Consider the following 15,985-nt stretch of genomic DNA (forward strand, 5'->3'; position numbering starts at 1 on the left):
CAGGCAGAGCGGAGGAGGGAATCATTTCCATCAGATACTGAGCAAAGGGTCCCGTTTAAAAAGATTGCTTTCGGTCAATGGCAGACAGTTGTCATTTGACTCGGACTCTGAAATGAAATGTATTGAACGGCGTTATCAATCACAGAGTGCAGGGGTCCATAGGAAGGCTTTCCAGTGGATAAGACAGCCTCTTGCATCATCTGTTCTAATTACAAAATTAGCATCACATTGCAGAGGCTGTATCTTTGCATGATTCTGAAATTCCTTGTGAAAGGAGATTTGTTATGTTTGTCATACCGCTTTGGTCTTATTGAAAGTGCTTAAAGGGATAGTTCACCCAAAAAATGGAAATGATGTCATTACTTACTCACCCTCATGTGTTTCAAACCTGTATGACTTATTTTTCTTCTTCTGTGTGTTATGTATGTAATGCACACAATAAAAATAAATGGGGTTCAGTTTTGTTTTGGAACCAACTGACTCATTATATGGACAAAAACAGATGAAACATTGTTCAAAAATGTTGTGTTTGACAAAAGAAAGTCAGTCAAACAGGTTTGGATCAGGGTTATTGTAAAACTAAATCTGAAAGTAAAATTAAAGCCATTAAAAATACATTTTGTTACTTGAAATAAAATAAACATTAACTGAAATAAAATACAAATAAAAAACTTTCAATATCAGTTGGTTGCCAAGGCTACATTTCTCATTTTTAATTAGTTTAACTTAATTCTAAAACTACTGCTAAAGTACTAAAATAAAAATTAATAAAACTGTATACACATATGCAAAAAAAAAAAAAAACCTACAAAAATCTACACTTTAACTAAAATTGAAATGAAAACAGAAAATATAATAATACAAAATGATTCAAAACATATCACTGGTTTGGATCAACATAAGGGTAAATGATGAATTAATTTAAATTTTTGAGTGAACTGACCCTTAAAAAATATTTTTCAAGTCTTCCAATAAAAGAAAAACTAAGATTAATTAATAATTTAATTTAATTATTAATTAATTAATTTCACAGTAGCTTCTTCATGACAGCTATGAGATTAAAAGAAAGTGAAGATAATATTAACTTGCTTAAGTAAATAAAATATAACAATTTTCTTCTTATTATTTTCTTCTATTTTTATGTTACATAAAACTGTTTCATATTTTAGACAAATAAATAAAAATATACAATATACATTTTTACATATAATAATAAAAAATAATACATTGAGAGAATTGACTTTAAAAATATTTTTGCAGGTCTCCAAATAGAAAAGAAAAATCACAGTTGAGATCTCTTTAAATGATCTGATTTGATATCCACATTACTTTTCTAGCTCTATACTGTATTAGTGTGTATTTCCATTTCTTCTAAAGACATTCAGTAAAACAAACTAAACATAACAGGACTCTTAAGCTTTAAAGAGCAGCCCTTGAGCACTCAAATTTCCACTGGGTTACTAAGAAAAGTTGAGTTGCACAGATTCCTGTATTTCGTACATGTACTACACGGGCTAAATGGGGGCTACTTTCTTACACTGTAAATTGAGCTGGTTAACACAATTACCTGCATGGTACGAGATGCCCAGGCACAAGCTTCAGGATATTACTGAAAGCACACCCAATTTGGAATTGAATTGGTTTCAGCTTAAATGTGTCCCATATCATTCTCCATAAACTTCTGCTGGTTTAGAAAAAGCAGAAGGGAGCTGACATTACCAGCAGATGTTTCCACTGAGGGTACAATATATTCAAGTCCAATCAATAACCCCCCTCCCTGAGGGACTGTGACACCCAGGCAGAGCTGAGGGGGGGAATCATTTCCATCAGATACTGAGCAAAGGGTCCCGTTTAACAAGATTGCTTTCGGTCAATGGCAGACAGTTGTCATTTGACTCGGACTCTGAAATGAAATGTATTGAACGGCGTTATCAATCACAGAGTGCAGGGGTCCATAGGAAGGCTTTCCAGGGGATAAGACAGCCTCTTGCATCATCTGTTCTAATTACAAAATTAGCATCACATTGCAGAGGCTGTATCTTTGCATGATTCTGAAATTCCTTGTGAAAGGAGATTTGTTATGTTTGTCATACCGCTTTGGTCTTATTGAAAGTGCTTAAAGGGATAGTTCACCCAAAAAATGGAAATGATGTCATTACTTACTCACCCTCATGTGTTTCAAACCTGTATGACTTATTTTTCTTCTTCTGTGTGTTATGTATGTAATGCACACAATAAAAATAAATGGGGTTCAGTTTTGTTTTGGAACCAACTGACTCATTATATGGACAAAAACAGATGAAACATTGTTCAAAAATGTTGTGTTTGACAAAAGAAAGTCAGTCAAACAGGTTTGGATCAGGGTTATTGTAAAACTAAATCTGAAAGTAAAATTAAAGCCATTAAAAATACATTTTGTTACTTGAAATAAAATAAACATTAACTGAAATAAAATACAAATAAAAAACTTTCAATATCAGTTGGTTGCCAAGGCTACATTTCTCATTTTTAATTAGTTTAACTTAATTCTAAAACTACTGCTAAAGTACTAAAATAAAAATTAATAAAACTGTATACACATATGCAAAAAAAAAAAAAAACCTACAAAAATCTACACTTTAACTAAAATTGAAATGAAAACAGAAAATATAATAATACAAAATGATTCAAAACATATCACTGGTTTGGATCAACATAAGGGTAAATGATGAATTAATTTAAATTTTTGAGTGAACTGACCCTTAAAAAATATTTTTCAAGTCTTCCAATAAAAGAAAAACTAAGATTAATTAATAATTTAATTTAATTATTAATTAATTAATTTCACAGTAGCTTCTTCATGACAGCTATGAGATTAAAAGAAAGTGAAGATAATATTAACTTGCTTAAGTAAATAAAATATAACAATTTTCTTCTTATTATTTTCTTCTATTTTTATGTTACATAAAACTGTTTCATATTTTAGACAAATAAATAAAAATATACAATATACATTTTTACATATAATAATAAAAAATAATACATTGAGAGAATTGACTTTAAAAATATTTTTGCAGGTCTCCAAATAGAAAAGAAAAATCACAGTTGAGATCTCTTTAAATGATCTGATTTGATATCCACATTACTTTTCTAGCTCTATACTGTATTAGTGTGTATTTCCATTTCTTCTAAAGACATTCAGTAAAACAAACTAAACATAACAGGACTCTTAAGCTTTAAAGAGCAGCCCTTGAGCACTCAAATTTCCACTGGGTTACTAAGAAAAGTTGAGTTGCACAGATTCCTGTATTTCGTACATGTACTACACGGGCTAAATGGGGGCTACTTTCTGTAACTTGAGGCGATGGGATGATTTGTTCTGGCAGGAAGCCTGACCCAGAGCAGGATCGCTTGTCTGGTTTGGGTTAATGGGGCTCCAGGCATGATTGATACCCGTGAGTGATAATGGCAGCGCATTCATTTCTCATGTTCTAATTGCTGCAATGTTATTATCACTGCAATAATCATGGCAATATTCGGATTGCACCACATCCTCTCTGTCATCATAAGGCACGGCGGTAACGCATCACTCGCCGGTTTGTTTCTCTCCCGTAATTGAATGCAGTGAGGTGACCTATCGGATGGAATATTTGAAGCAGCCAAAGCGCATGCATCTTTCACATTATGGACCGCAGAGGCTTATTGTGTGTGAAAGGTTGAATGTCATTTATTACATGTATCGCATTTACACCATGTGACATTGTCTTTTCAAATTGAGCAGATCTCTTCATCCCTATCTTTGCCTCCAAAGGTCACTCAATTCCACTTATAAATGCAACCTGAAAGAGATTAGTAAAGAGGGACAGGCAACGCACCACATCTCACAACGGAATCAAACGGCTCCAAATAAATTCATCCAATTAATGAAGAACGAGCTTTAATGCTGATGAGGCTCGACAAGTAAACCAGTTACTTATTTATTTCATTTAGTCCACACAAATATCTGCATGAACACGTAGTGTGTTGGCTCACTGCAGTAACGTGGAGCTGTGCTGCTTTTCAGAGATGATAGAGCATGATACGGATCATTACAGAAATAATGTTTAATCAATTCCCATTTTGTAATCGGTTTCTGCTGTTGTAGGCATTTGTGTACACCAGCGCTTTGCACATTTTTACACCCAACTCCCCTCTCTCCCAAAATCATGCATATTCAATTTTATGCTGATGCTTAACTGTCGATGCAACCGGAATTAAAACAAGCAATTCGACTTCATTAAAAAAGTAAGTGATTATCGAGTTATCTTTTTGAAATTCTATTAAAATGTGTGACGCTCTCCACTTATCTGTCACCTGCTTCCCAGGAGCACAACACACTAATAGAGGCACTCAGAAAGGAATGCCCAGGAGAGGCCGCGTGTCTCTCTAAACTCAGCCCTGGTTCTCATCGCGGTCTCAGAGCTATTACTAATGCTTCCTGCCTTCCCGTGAAGAGCTCTGCTGATGTTTAAGGCGAGACAAAACAGCATTCAACACTGTAAACTGACACAGGTGAGGTGGATTTGAAGAAACTGGCTATCTGTGATGCTAAATGCCTATGGTGGGACTCAGTCAGGGAGTAATAAGGAATGAATCATTGCCCTGATTTCTGCCGGTGTGACTCAGATGTGGCTAGGAAGTGAACAACATGTTTTTGCTGTTTAGCTGCAGGCTGGTTTTTCACTCAGCAGACTTCTGGGCAATATATCAAATTTTCATACTATATTTGTGGTGATTTATTTTAAGCAACATCATGAATATGATGATGATTTTATTGCACTTTGCCAGGAAAGTTTCCTGAAGAGAGTGTCTATAAACTAGATCCAAGTTAGTTAATTTCCCTGAATCAATTCAAACTGTTCACTTTGGTTCATTGATTAAAAACTCTAAGTAGTTTAAATGAATAGTCATTCATATTCATGTTAATAAAAAACACAGAGCACAGCTACATGTTTTCTTTACATATAGTTCTATTAAAGCATTTGTTGAGATTCATTTCCATCATGACTCAAATGTCAAAAGTCCATGTGGCATTTATTTTATTTTATTTTATTTCATTTTTTATTTTCAGAAACTAAAAAAAAAACTAACATATTGTATGGTATTCAATTGTTTTACTAAAGAAATTTATATATAACTTCAGTTATATAATTTCCAAATATATAACTTTTCCATTGTATACTTGGAAATACTGATGTTTATAATTATGTAAAATGAAAATTGATTCTAAATTATATTATAAATATCATGTGTTCATTCAGTGTAATACAGTTTGTAAAACATGCCATTTTTCGTCAAAAAATTATTCACTGTATTTTAGTTGTTGGATTAAACGCTTTCAAAACAACATGGCAAAATTACTGTTCTTTTGGAAAAATCAACCAATCATTGGAAACATAAAAAAACCACAAAGGAAACATCATCAATTTAAGAAATATTTAACCAAATTTCATCTGAAAAAGAGATATGTTATAACTATATCAACCTGACTTAGATGAAGGCATGAGAAAAGAGAAGAAGAAAAAGTGAAAGTCAAACATACAGACACGATTAAACCAAAAACTTTCTTCTGTTTGCCGTTGCCGTTGCCGTGCCACGTTTAGCAGTGCGATGCCGCCAGATTGAAAAACAAAGCGCAATCCTTGTTGGATTTGTCCTTCCACAGTGTGGGATTTATTATTAGAAAGGACATAAACAGACTAATTAAATCACAGCAGTCGAGGCTGAGATGACAGCTGGTGCTGTGTGTGACCGAACAGATCCCTATCAAAGAGCAGGAGGCATGGCTCACTCAATACGTCCTCTATGGGGAACTATTTTAAGAGGCCCGGCATTGAGCACGAACGCTTTATGCTAAATGAGGGCTCGATGTACAAGCTGGCTGATTATAAAGACGCGACGCGGCCCCGATGCATGATGGATGTGCCTGCTATAAAGACAATAGATTTAGGGTCTATGTTGTTTGATAGGTGTTGAGGAAATGTGACAGCGCTCATCAGACAGATATCGCACCGCTACCGACTTCCTCAGTGTCAGTTAAAAGCATCGTCGAGCTCTTGACGCAGTGATGCAATGAATTTGTGACGAGATCGCTCTTGACAGTGTAACAAGTACAATAAGAAGCATGAGTCTTACAGTTATTAATGTGTTTGCTAGCTTATCCATATGGTTAAGTGTATAATAAGAGAGATTCTGACTGCTTCAAAGACGGTTCTTTCCCATTTGAAGCGTCAAAAAAGGGAAATTCTGCCACAATTGAATACATTTTGAGTAATTATTACAAGATTTGAAACACCACCGGTTGATTGGCTGCACATTTGAAACCACCGATGAGAAAAAAATATGGTTTTAACAAGTCAATAATGGCAAGCGCAATGAAAACGACTAAATCAATGGCACTGCAACGTTTGCAAACAAGAGCTTGAATTATAACACCAATAATTGATTCCCCACCTCCCCGCTGTTTTTTTCCTTCCCTCCCGTGATGTCATTTCCAATCGATTCCTTTCCTGTGTACAATGATGAGAAGTTTCCCGAGTTTGTTTTTCGCTCTGACTCTATCACCCGCTCCACCAGTGGAAATTTGCAAGCTGCACCAGCAGCTTAACCAAAAAGGATTAACTCCCATATCCAACCGAGAACACAGATAATGCTCGGTAATTGGTAAAAAATGAAGATGAATGGGACAGCAAGATAAGGACCAATTAGCTCCTCCACGCTTACAGCTGCGGTCTCTCTGCAGATCCATCTCTTGAGTGCTGACCTCCTCTGCCAGAAGAAGCCTGGCGGAATTAGCGGCCTGACCTCATCGATGGTGGGAGGCCCACCCATCATCTCCCCCCCTTCACTTTTAATTCTGTCCATAACATAGACACCACTCACCAGCCCTGACGTCACAGGCTCGTGCTCCCCAAAACGCTAAACGCCAGGTCTGGGCCGGGTCTGAGCATGCCAACTCGCAGAAACCCACACAAACCCACGCGCACATACATGCCTGAAAGTTTGTCGCTTATTTCATTATGGCAGCATCATCTGGTTGGTGATACACACAATTCCCCCATCTAATTACGGAGAGGATTTAAGGTCCATTAACGTTGCCGTGGCAAGGAATCAGATGCAAAATGGCACCCAGTGGCCACCAAGAGAGAGATTCTTTTCACCTCCTTCCATTTCTTAAACCGAAGGCTGCAAATGCGTGAGTCGCAAGAAAGGAAAAAAAGCAAATAAAAATGAATAAATAAGCAAACAATTCATCTTGCTTGAAAAGGGCAGGTGTTGGTTTTGATTCAGGTCAATTCAATGCGAGGGAATGGATCGCTGTTTGTGTTTCTTCCAGGCGTATGTTTTGCTTGGTTTGTGATCTGTAAGTGTGCCATTTCCTGTGAGTCAATGGAACTATCCACATTGTAAGAGAAGGGAACCCCCACCTCCTTGGAAAAAAAGCTGGGGAAGAATCAAAAGGGAAGCGAGCGCTAAGCTTAATCATGTTCACCTCCTCCTCTCTTGCTCAGGGTGTTTGGCTATTTGGCTCCAACTTAAACTGGCTGATGGTTTTTCTCTCTGTTTTTGCAATTAATAATAGTGATGCAAGCCGGTGAGAGTGACTGAGTTGAATATTTAATGCAGAAGAAACATTAGCCCAGCCAATTTGCATCAACAACAACAAGTCCAGAGGAGAGTACAATGTCCTTCACAAACTTACTATCGACACTTCAGACTAAATCTGTTCTAGACTGTACTGCAAATCTCCATCAGAATATATATTAGCGGAGGAATAGAAAGGGATTCATATTTGAATGGGGAATAAAGTAGCGACCATACACAACACCCTACACTGAAAAAAAAATGGTGCAGGATTTATCTTAAAACAATTTTCACTCAGAAATTCTGTTTATATGAAATAGTTTGTTTCAAAAATAATTTCAAATACAAGTAACATTTAACTAAACATGATATTTTCAATTAGAATAAATAAAATAGTACTTTCTTGTAAAATGTACGCTAATAATATTTAGAGTTGTATTTACCACTTTGAAAAATCATTTTTTACAGTTTAGAAACCCTACTGAATGTACTTTTAACCATTCACAACACCCTTACAGTGGCAACTTTTGCATCACTTACAAAAATGGAATACTACGATAAATGAATAAATAAATACAGACCACACCATCAATAATAATAATAACAATAATAACAATAACAACAACAATAACAATAACAACAACAACATTTTCTAATGTCACTAGAAGTGATAACACCACACAGACAACAGAGACAACAACATCACCAGTAGTTGTAGTAGTTGTAGTAATAATAAATTATTATTATTATTATTATTATTATTGATGGTGTGGTCTGTGTCAACCCCTCTAAGTGACATTTTGAAAAATAATTACACTTGCATGTAACTAAGTGTCTCAAAATAAAACCTCATAGCATAAGCAGCTATTTTAATATAGCACCAGCTCACTTCCTGCTCATGACATTGTCCACTCCTGTCTGGAGAGTTTAGCTGAGTTCCTCTGTTCTAAAGTCATCTCTATATCTGTCAAATGATTTCAGACTCTGGACTCCAGCTGCAGAAAGCGCCTATAAGCAGGACATAATAGGCATTCACAGTCCAAAAGCATTACAGCCAATCACAGTGCTCAGAAAAGCAGAAGTCAGCAGAGCAACGCACCGCAGCTAAGAGTTTATTTTCACAGTTGTGTGTTTTCTCTGGCACTCTTTTAAAACACCCAGATGCGATATCTCTCTCGATTCTCTGGCAAAATGACCTTTCCGTTTTAATGCCGTAATGATCCGGAGCAGTGAGGGAATTTGCTGGGAGAAGGGGAATGGAAAACACTGTCTATTTCACTTAAAAACCTAATTTATGTTGCAATTAAAGGCTGAAAGGAGCTTGTTTCTCCCCTCTGGCTGGCTGAATAGAGGCAGCTATATTTCGCCCTCTTATCATGTGGGTGACTCCTATTGGCCACCCCGTCACAGGAGAGTGCTTGATATAAACAAGAGATTGCACAGACATCCAGTAATCAATATTAGGATGGCTTCAGTACCAAACATCATTTGTCTCAGCCTCCGTTCTTTTGACCAAACGAAGCATTAATTTAAATCATAAATCTGGGAGTGATTTAAATCCCGGAATGAGAGGCCCGCCTGCCTTTAATGATTTATTTTCTACATTTCTGCGAGCGAGAGATTTGTCCATACGCGGTGACAGGTCACCTTCAAACGCCAGAGGTAGACTGTTCATCACCATGCAGACTAGCATCTCATCGCTGCGAGTAAATATTAAAGTAAAAGAATCCAATTGATTGTGGATGGGCCGGAGAGGCGTCGCAGCCATATATTTCACTCAAAGCTTCTAATGCCTCTCTAGTTCGGCTCCTTCGCTCACCGCTGGGCCCGGAATTATTATTCTTCGGGGAGTCTGCGTGCTCAAGGTTACAATTTAAATTGTAAAAAGATAAAAACAGTTTCTTATTAGCCCCATTGCTGCTGCCTCGCCTATTCCGATTCGCATTTATCTTTATTTCGGTGACCTCATGGCCCCCCGCCGCCATTCGCTGTTGGGTGACCTCAGCTCCACGCGGCTTCCTTTCGATAAATCTGCTTAGAGCGCGCTGTGTTTTGCCAAAACTCCTAGTGTCAAATGCAGCTGGGAAATCCTCGACGCAGGGTGGATATTCACAATGGAAATCACACGCGCACAGTTCAGCTCGGGGATTATGGTAACTGAATCATTTGTAATGGATTTGTGGTTTAATATAACAGTGTAATTTCCACAAAAAAATGGCTTTAAGTAATGTTGCAAAGAGAGAGAAAAAATCGGAATGTATCTGAGAAACGATTAATTGGAGCGGGGGACATTCAAAACCAATTTTCTTCACCAAATTGAATTAGCGGCTCGCTTAATAGCTATTAGCTTTGGGATAAAGTGCTCATGGATGCATTTGATGTGTAGCTACTTTAAAAGTGCATTACCTGCTAATGATGAATTTGGAATCAACCAAACAAACTGACTGCTCAAAAAAAGATTACACAAAGCTTTCGAGTTTCCTTATAGATTTGGACGTTTGCAGTTTATGTGAGTTCAAGAACATATTTTAAAAATTTTGTGTAGGTAAATAGCAGGAATTATGCTTAGTTTTATAACAGCAGATCAGTTTGTTCTTAAAGGGATGGTTCACTCAAAAATGAATTAAACTTTAAAAACTGACTTTCTTTTGCGGATTATAAATAGACGATATGTTGAAAAATGTCAAAGTGTGTTTTTGAACCCAACTGATGGAAAAAGTGTAGACAAAAACAGTTAAATTCTTCAAAATATCTTCTTCTGTGTTCCAAAAAAGAATGAAAGTCATACAGGTTTGAAACAACACGAGGGTGAGTAAATGATGACAGAATTGTCATTATTTGGTGAACTATCCCTTAAAGTATAAAGTATGAACCCCTGTTAAAACTAGCATTAAGAAATCTGAGTACTTCTGGTCAGTTTCTGGTCATCTGACAGGACAGTGCCTAGTACGGGTGCAATTGGGCTCCAAAATGCTTTGCGAATGCTTAAACTATATGGGGAGGAAATGAACATATGACTGCATCGCATTTGTAGCAAACGCTAATGTCCTGATGAGTCCAACCTACTTATGTGTCATGTGCTAAAACAAGGGTTTAAGCATTGTGTCTACATATGGCCTTGAAAGAAAATAACTTTTCAGTTAAAAATTAGGAAAGTGCATACATATACATGCACAAGACTTGATAGCAACATGCAGTGACAGATCACAAAGCATGAGCATCTGAAATTCAGTTAATAGTATATATCTGAAAAAATGGTCAATTGCATACAGTAAATGGAACAAAATGTGCTAAATAACCAAAAAACTAAAATTCTTTGTGCTTTTTTTTTCTCACTTTATCAACATTTAGTCATGAGACCCTCCCCTCAAAATCGGATCACAGAAGACACATTTGAGAAGTATGTTACTCCTAAGTGTAAACTGCGATGTGTCTTACCTGACCACTTGTGACGGATCGCGAGACGTTGGCTAATACCAGGCCTGCATGCAGTGTGAGTCATGCTGCTGGTGGATGGTGACTCACCCACACTGGAGCTGAGGTCTCCGTTCTCTAAGTCGGCCCCGTGCTGGGTGTTGCTTCCGTGGTAGCTGCTCATCACCTCCAGTTTGATCTTCTTCACCTTCATGGCCTCTGCGATGGCGGCGTTGGTGGCGGCTGCGGCTGCTGCAGCGGCGGCTGTGAGGCCTACAGCAGGAGGACATAAAGATGGAGTCACTGCATCATAAAGGTTCAACTAAAATGGGCTTAAAACGAAGGATATATCTATCTATTTATCTATGTTACAAAATATTTCTGTTTTAAATAAATGTTCTTTTGATCTTTCTATGTATCAAAGAAAAATGTTTCCAGAAAAAATATTACAAAGATGACACTGATAAATATAAGAAATATTTCTTGAGCACCAAATCAGCATATTAGAATGATTTCTGAAGGATCATGTGACACTAAAGAATTAAGTAATGGTTGCTGAAAAATCAGCTTTGCCATCACAGAAATAAATGACATCTTATAATAAAATAGAAAAAAAGTTATTTTAAATTGTAATATATTTCACAATATTACTGTTTTCACTTAATTTTATAGCATCCTTGCTAAAAAAAAAAAAGGAGAAGCAATAATTAAAAGAAATTACTGACCCCAAACTTTTTGATTGTTGCATTATTGTATATTATTGTCTAAACCAGTGTTTCCCAACCTTTTTTTAGTTGCGGCACCCTTTGGAAATTTGAACAAACTTGTGGCACCCTACAAAATTAATTTTGTCACAATATTTGAATTTCTAACTTCGATATGATAATTTGAAAATTTTTTACACGGCACCCCTGCTCTCGACAGATGGCACCCCAGGGTGCTGCGGCACCCCGGTTGGGAAACACTGGTCTAAACAACAGATTCCACATTTTGGGAAACAAACAAACAAATAAATAAACAAAAGCTAAAATGGATTGCTTAAAATGCTACTATAAATTGAGATCTGCAAAGAAAAAAATGAAATGTATACAGTTGTTTTAGCATTCAGTAGTATCCAATATTGAATTATTTATGTAATCATGCAAAAGAACAATTTTAAACTCATGTTTTTGAGATCGCACATCAAGGGGGGAAACTGCTTCCCACTCTTTAACTGTTTGACACGGTATTTTCTCCCATCACTAGCCTAACTCAGTCTAGCATCGCGTCTTAACTAGAGCGGATCATTTGCATCCCATCACCAACAGTAGCTTTGCTGTTTTTGATTACACAGCTGGTCCCATTGGACTGATGCAAGGTTTTCTGCTGGAAGCCTCACTGTCATGTACGTCTTCTCTGATTTCTGTCTCTTTTTCTGTCTAAATGTAAAGATGACGCCGTTGAACTTTGATGGTGACAGATGGAGTCAGGAGAACATATCAGGACTGACATGTTGCCATGGTTTCTGTTTGTAAATAAACGGGTGGGGATGTACGACAAAGTGAAAACAAACAGTCTGAAACAGTGGGAAACCAAATCACACACATGCACACACAAATGTGTAAAACATCTCAAACAGTAAATGCTCTCATCTGACTTCAAATCCATTGTCATTCCCTCTGAATGAACAGGAACGCTGCGATTCAAAGTCTTTTGGCTCCAGTGGCAATCATTTTTTTTCCATTGTTTGATTTGTTTAAAAGGAGGACAGTGGAGACGGGAAGATTGGATAAAGAACTGACTCGCTGTCATTTACTCTTTTTCAATGACAAAACACCTGAAAGACTCACAATAAGTAAAAGGAGGATCCTTGAAAGAGACCTTGAATCCATGAATGAAGATTAATGAAATGATGTGAATGGATGAATCAAAGCTGAGCTTTTTTTTTTCAGCGGTGTTCAGTGAATCCTGTGATCTCCGTCTCATTTTATACGTAGTGTATTGAAAATTGTTATAGTACAATAGTCTCATGTATGAGATTAGAAGGCAAAGCGGATTCTGGGATAAGGGCTGAGCAACTTCATAAAAATATTAAATGTCATAACTGACTGCATTTTAACATTTAAACAGATCTGAATTCTGTATATTTATTTATTATCCTGTTAATCAATTCAGAATAAATCCAATTAATTACAAGATATGCCAATTAATTAACTGCATATTAATATGAAAGAAAAGCACCCCACATTATTGTGGTAGATAAATAAACCACTGAAAACATATTATAAAAATTACATTACATTAGTCAGTCAATTGTATGTGTTATTTCCATATAATTTCACATCTGTCATTTGTTGCTAATTTGAGAGATATAATATTGCTTTTTAGCAAAAGATTCAGTCAGTATTTACAAATTTTCCAAGAAAACAGTCCCCAAGTCCTCTAAAGTACCATCAATCCGAGATACGCTCATGGCCCGTTTGACTTGTTTTCCCCCACGTGAGGGAAGCCAATTGATAAATTCATCATCACTAAACTGTCACATTCACTGACATGACTCAACTGTGGCCATTTGGCCTCTGTCTCCTTTCCTGAGCGTGAAGAAAAAGGGAAAAAGAAAGATATCGAACATGTGGCATTAATACGCCACCTTGCCTCCCCAGCAGCAGATAGGCAGATGGTGTGGGCAACATTGCATGCCACCGGCTTTCTGGGCTTGTTTGCATTTTAAAGTACATCAGTACCATATTGATGAATCGTATACACGGTGTCAGAGTGGCCGCTCTCGTTTGCTGTTGTATATTCATGCCCTACATCTGCGGGGGGATCTACTCCCCCGCCCCTCCACTCATAATAAATATGGCCTCCAGTCGCACAGAAGGTCAATCTTCATTTGCGTCTAATGGGAGAGAGTCAACTGTTTTCTATATGAGATGTATGCGGAGCAGAGACCTGAAAAAATAAAAGAATAAAATCACCTTCCGGTTGCTTGCGTGAAAAAGTCGGGCACTTGAGATATTCAATTTTTAGTCCGCCAATTATGCACTTCAGTAATGCATTAAACACATCTCTCATATTCATTTATTAACTAAAATAGATATGTCTATATGGAATGTCCTGCAGGTATGGATGTTATCAATAAACAGCTTACCATAATTTCCTGCTCAATGAGTCTATTACAGCATAAACTAGTGACTCTCGGCTGGTGGATTGTCAATCAAAAATGGTCAAGTCAAAGATAGCAATGAAAAAACATATGCTACTAACCACATTATTGTTGATAGCAAAATAAGCTTTGACAACTTTTAAAACAGTGTTATTAAAGGCAAAGGCTTTACTTCTAAATAAACTTTTCAGAATTTAGGACAAACTGATCCTTCAACCACTGAAAAACAAACCAACAAACAAATAAGTAAATAAATAAATGTTCAACATCAACACAAAAGGAAAAAGTAGACACACCCAAGACTTAATTAAATATACATTCATATAGGATAAACATGTTTTTGCAACAATATATAATTAGATATAATAAAATTATAAATACCGATTATAAAATATTTTAATAAATTAATAAATAAAGTCAAATTTTGCCATTTTGCCATTTTTCAACAAAAAAAGGAAACAGGAGATGCAACCCGGACTAGGGCAAATCTATGTTTGTATAGGATAAACAAGGTTTGTGACGTGTTTTTGATTCAATATATAATTAGATATAATAAAATTACAAATATTAATTATAACATATTTTATCAAAGAAAATAAATAAATAAATACATTTTGCAATTTGTTTAAACAACACCACAAAAGGAAAAAGTAGATGCAACCCAGACTAGATTAAATATTAGTTTGTATAGGATAAACATGGCTATATATAATATATAATTAGATATAATAAAATTATAAATACTAATTATAAAATATTTGATCATAATAAACAAACAAACATATGAATGAACGACTGAATGAACAAACAACAAATAAATAAATAATAAACAAACAAACAAATAAATAAATACAATTTTGCCATTTTCAACAACACCACAAAAGGAAAAAGGAGATACAACCCAGCCTAGATTAAATATTAGTTAGTATAGGATAAACATGGTTTGTGGCATGTTTTTGAGACACTATATAATCAGATATAATACAATTATAAATACTAATTATGGAAAATCAAAATAAATAAATAATGAAGTAAAACCAATTGAGAAGCACTGCTACAAACTACAAGCATGCAAGAGGCAATTGTATTCATGTTTATGAATCCTCCTCTACATTATCATTCAATATCGTTCCAGAGAGATAGTCTGGTTCATTAGATCACAAATAACATCCAATGTAGGCTACAAGGGTGTTTGACTGTAACATCTACATCAGAGTGCCCATCCACAAACCGTTCTTCACATCAGCAACAAGTCCACTCGTAGTGCCTGTGCACGTCTGAACATCACAACGAGCAACCCACTCCTTCCTCAATTAGCATTCATTAGTATGCAAAGCACCAATAGCAGATCACAATGTTTCGACTTTTGAAAGTCACCTTTAGATTCAGACACCCATGTCTGTTTTCTCACAGACACAAGGATCTCTTCAGCCATATATAAACAGCTGAGCCTGAGAGAGAACGAGCGGGCAGACGGGCGCAAGACAGCGGTGTGGGGAGGGGACTTTGACAAATAAAGAATCGCATGGTACTGTCATACTGTGCACAAAACAGCAAATAATAGAGATGGGGTCTGATCGTAGCACTTGGAGCAGCTGTCATATTAAATAATAATGAAGGATCTATTAATATGCAAAGGAACCAGCAGCAGACTGGCTTAACGCTGTCATGCCTCTGAATATTGTCAGAATGTTCATTATTAATTAACATGCGGGCTGCCCCATACCTGCTCAATGTCAGAACATTCTTATAACAAATAAGGAATGTATGTGCCTCCTTCCACTAATAGTGTAATTAAATTAAGATCAGATTAACTTCACATCA

General features: G+C 36.3%; 1 protein-coding gene across 5 annotated transcripts in view; it reads right to left on the minus strand.

The window, feature by feature from the left end:
* Positions 1-15,985, minus strand: part of dachd (dachshund d) — a 112,383-nt gene that overhangs the window by 36,046 nt on the left and 60,352 nt on the right. For all 5 annotated transcript variants that reach the window (XM_016460952.1, XM_016460951.1, XM_016460950.1 and 2 more), the window contains exon 3: positions 11,128-11,289. In XM_016460952.1, the coding sequence (XP_016316438.1) occupies positions 11,128-11,289 (162 nt within the window). The remainder of the gene's footprint in view (positions 1-11,127; positions 11,290-15,985) is intronic.

Source organism: Sinocyclocheilus anshuiensis, unplaced genomic scaffold (genome assembly GCF_001515605.1).
Source record: "Sinocyclocheilus anshuiensis isolate Anshui unplaced genomic scaffold, SAMN03320099.WGS_v1.1 scaffold136, whole genome shotgun sequence".
Taxonomy (NCBI): domain Eukaryota; kingdom Metazoa; phylum Chordata; class Actinopteri; order Cypriniformes; family Cyprinidae; genus Sinocyclocheilus; species Sinocyclocheilus anshuiensis.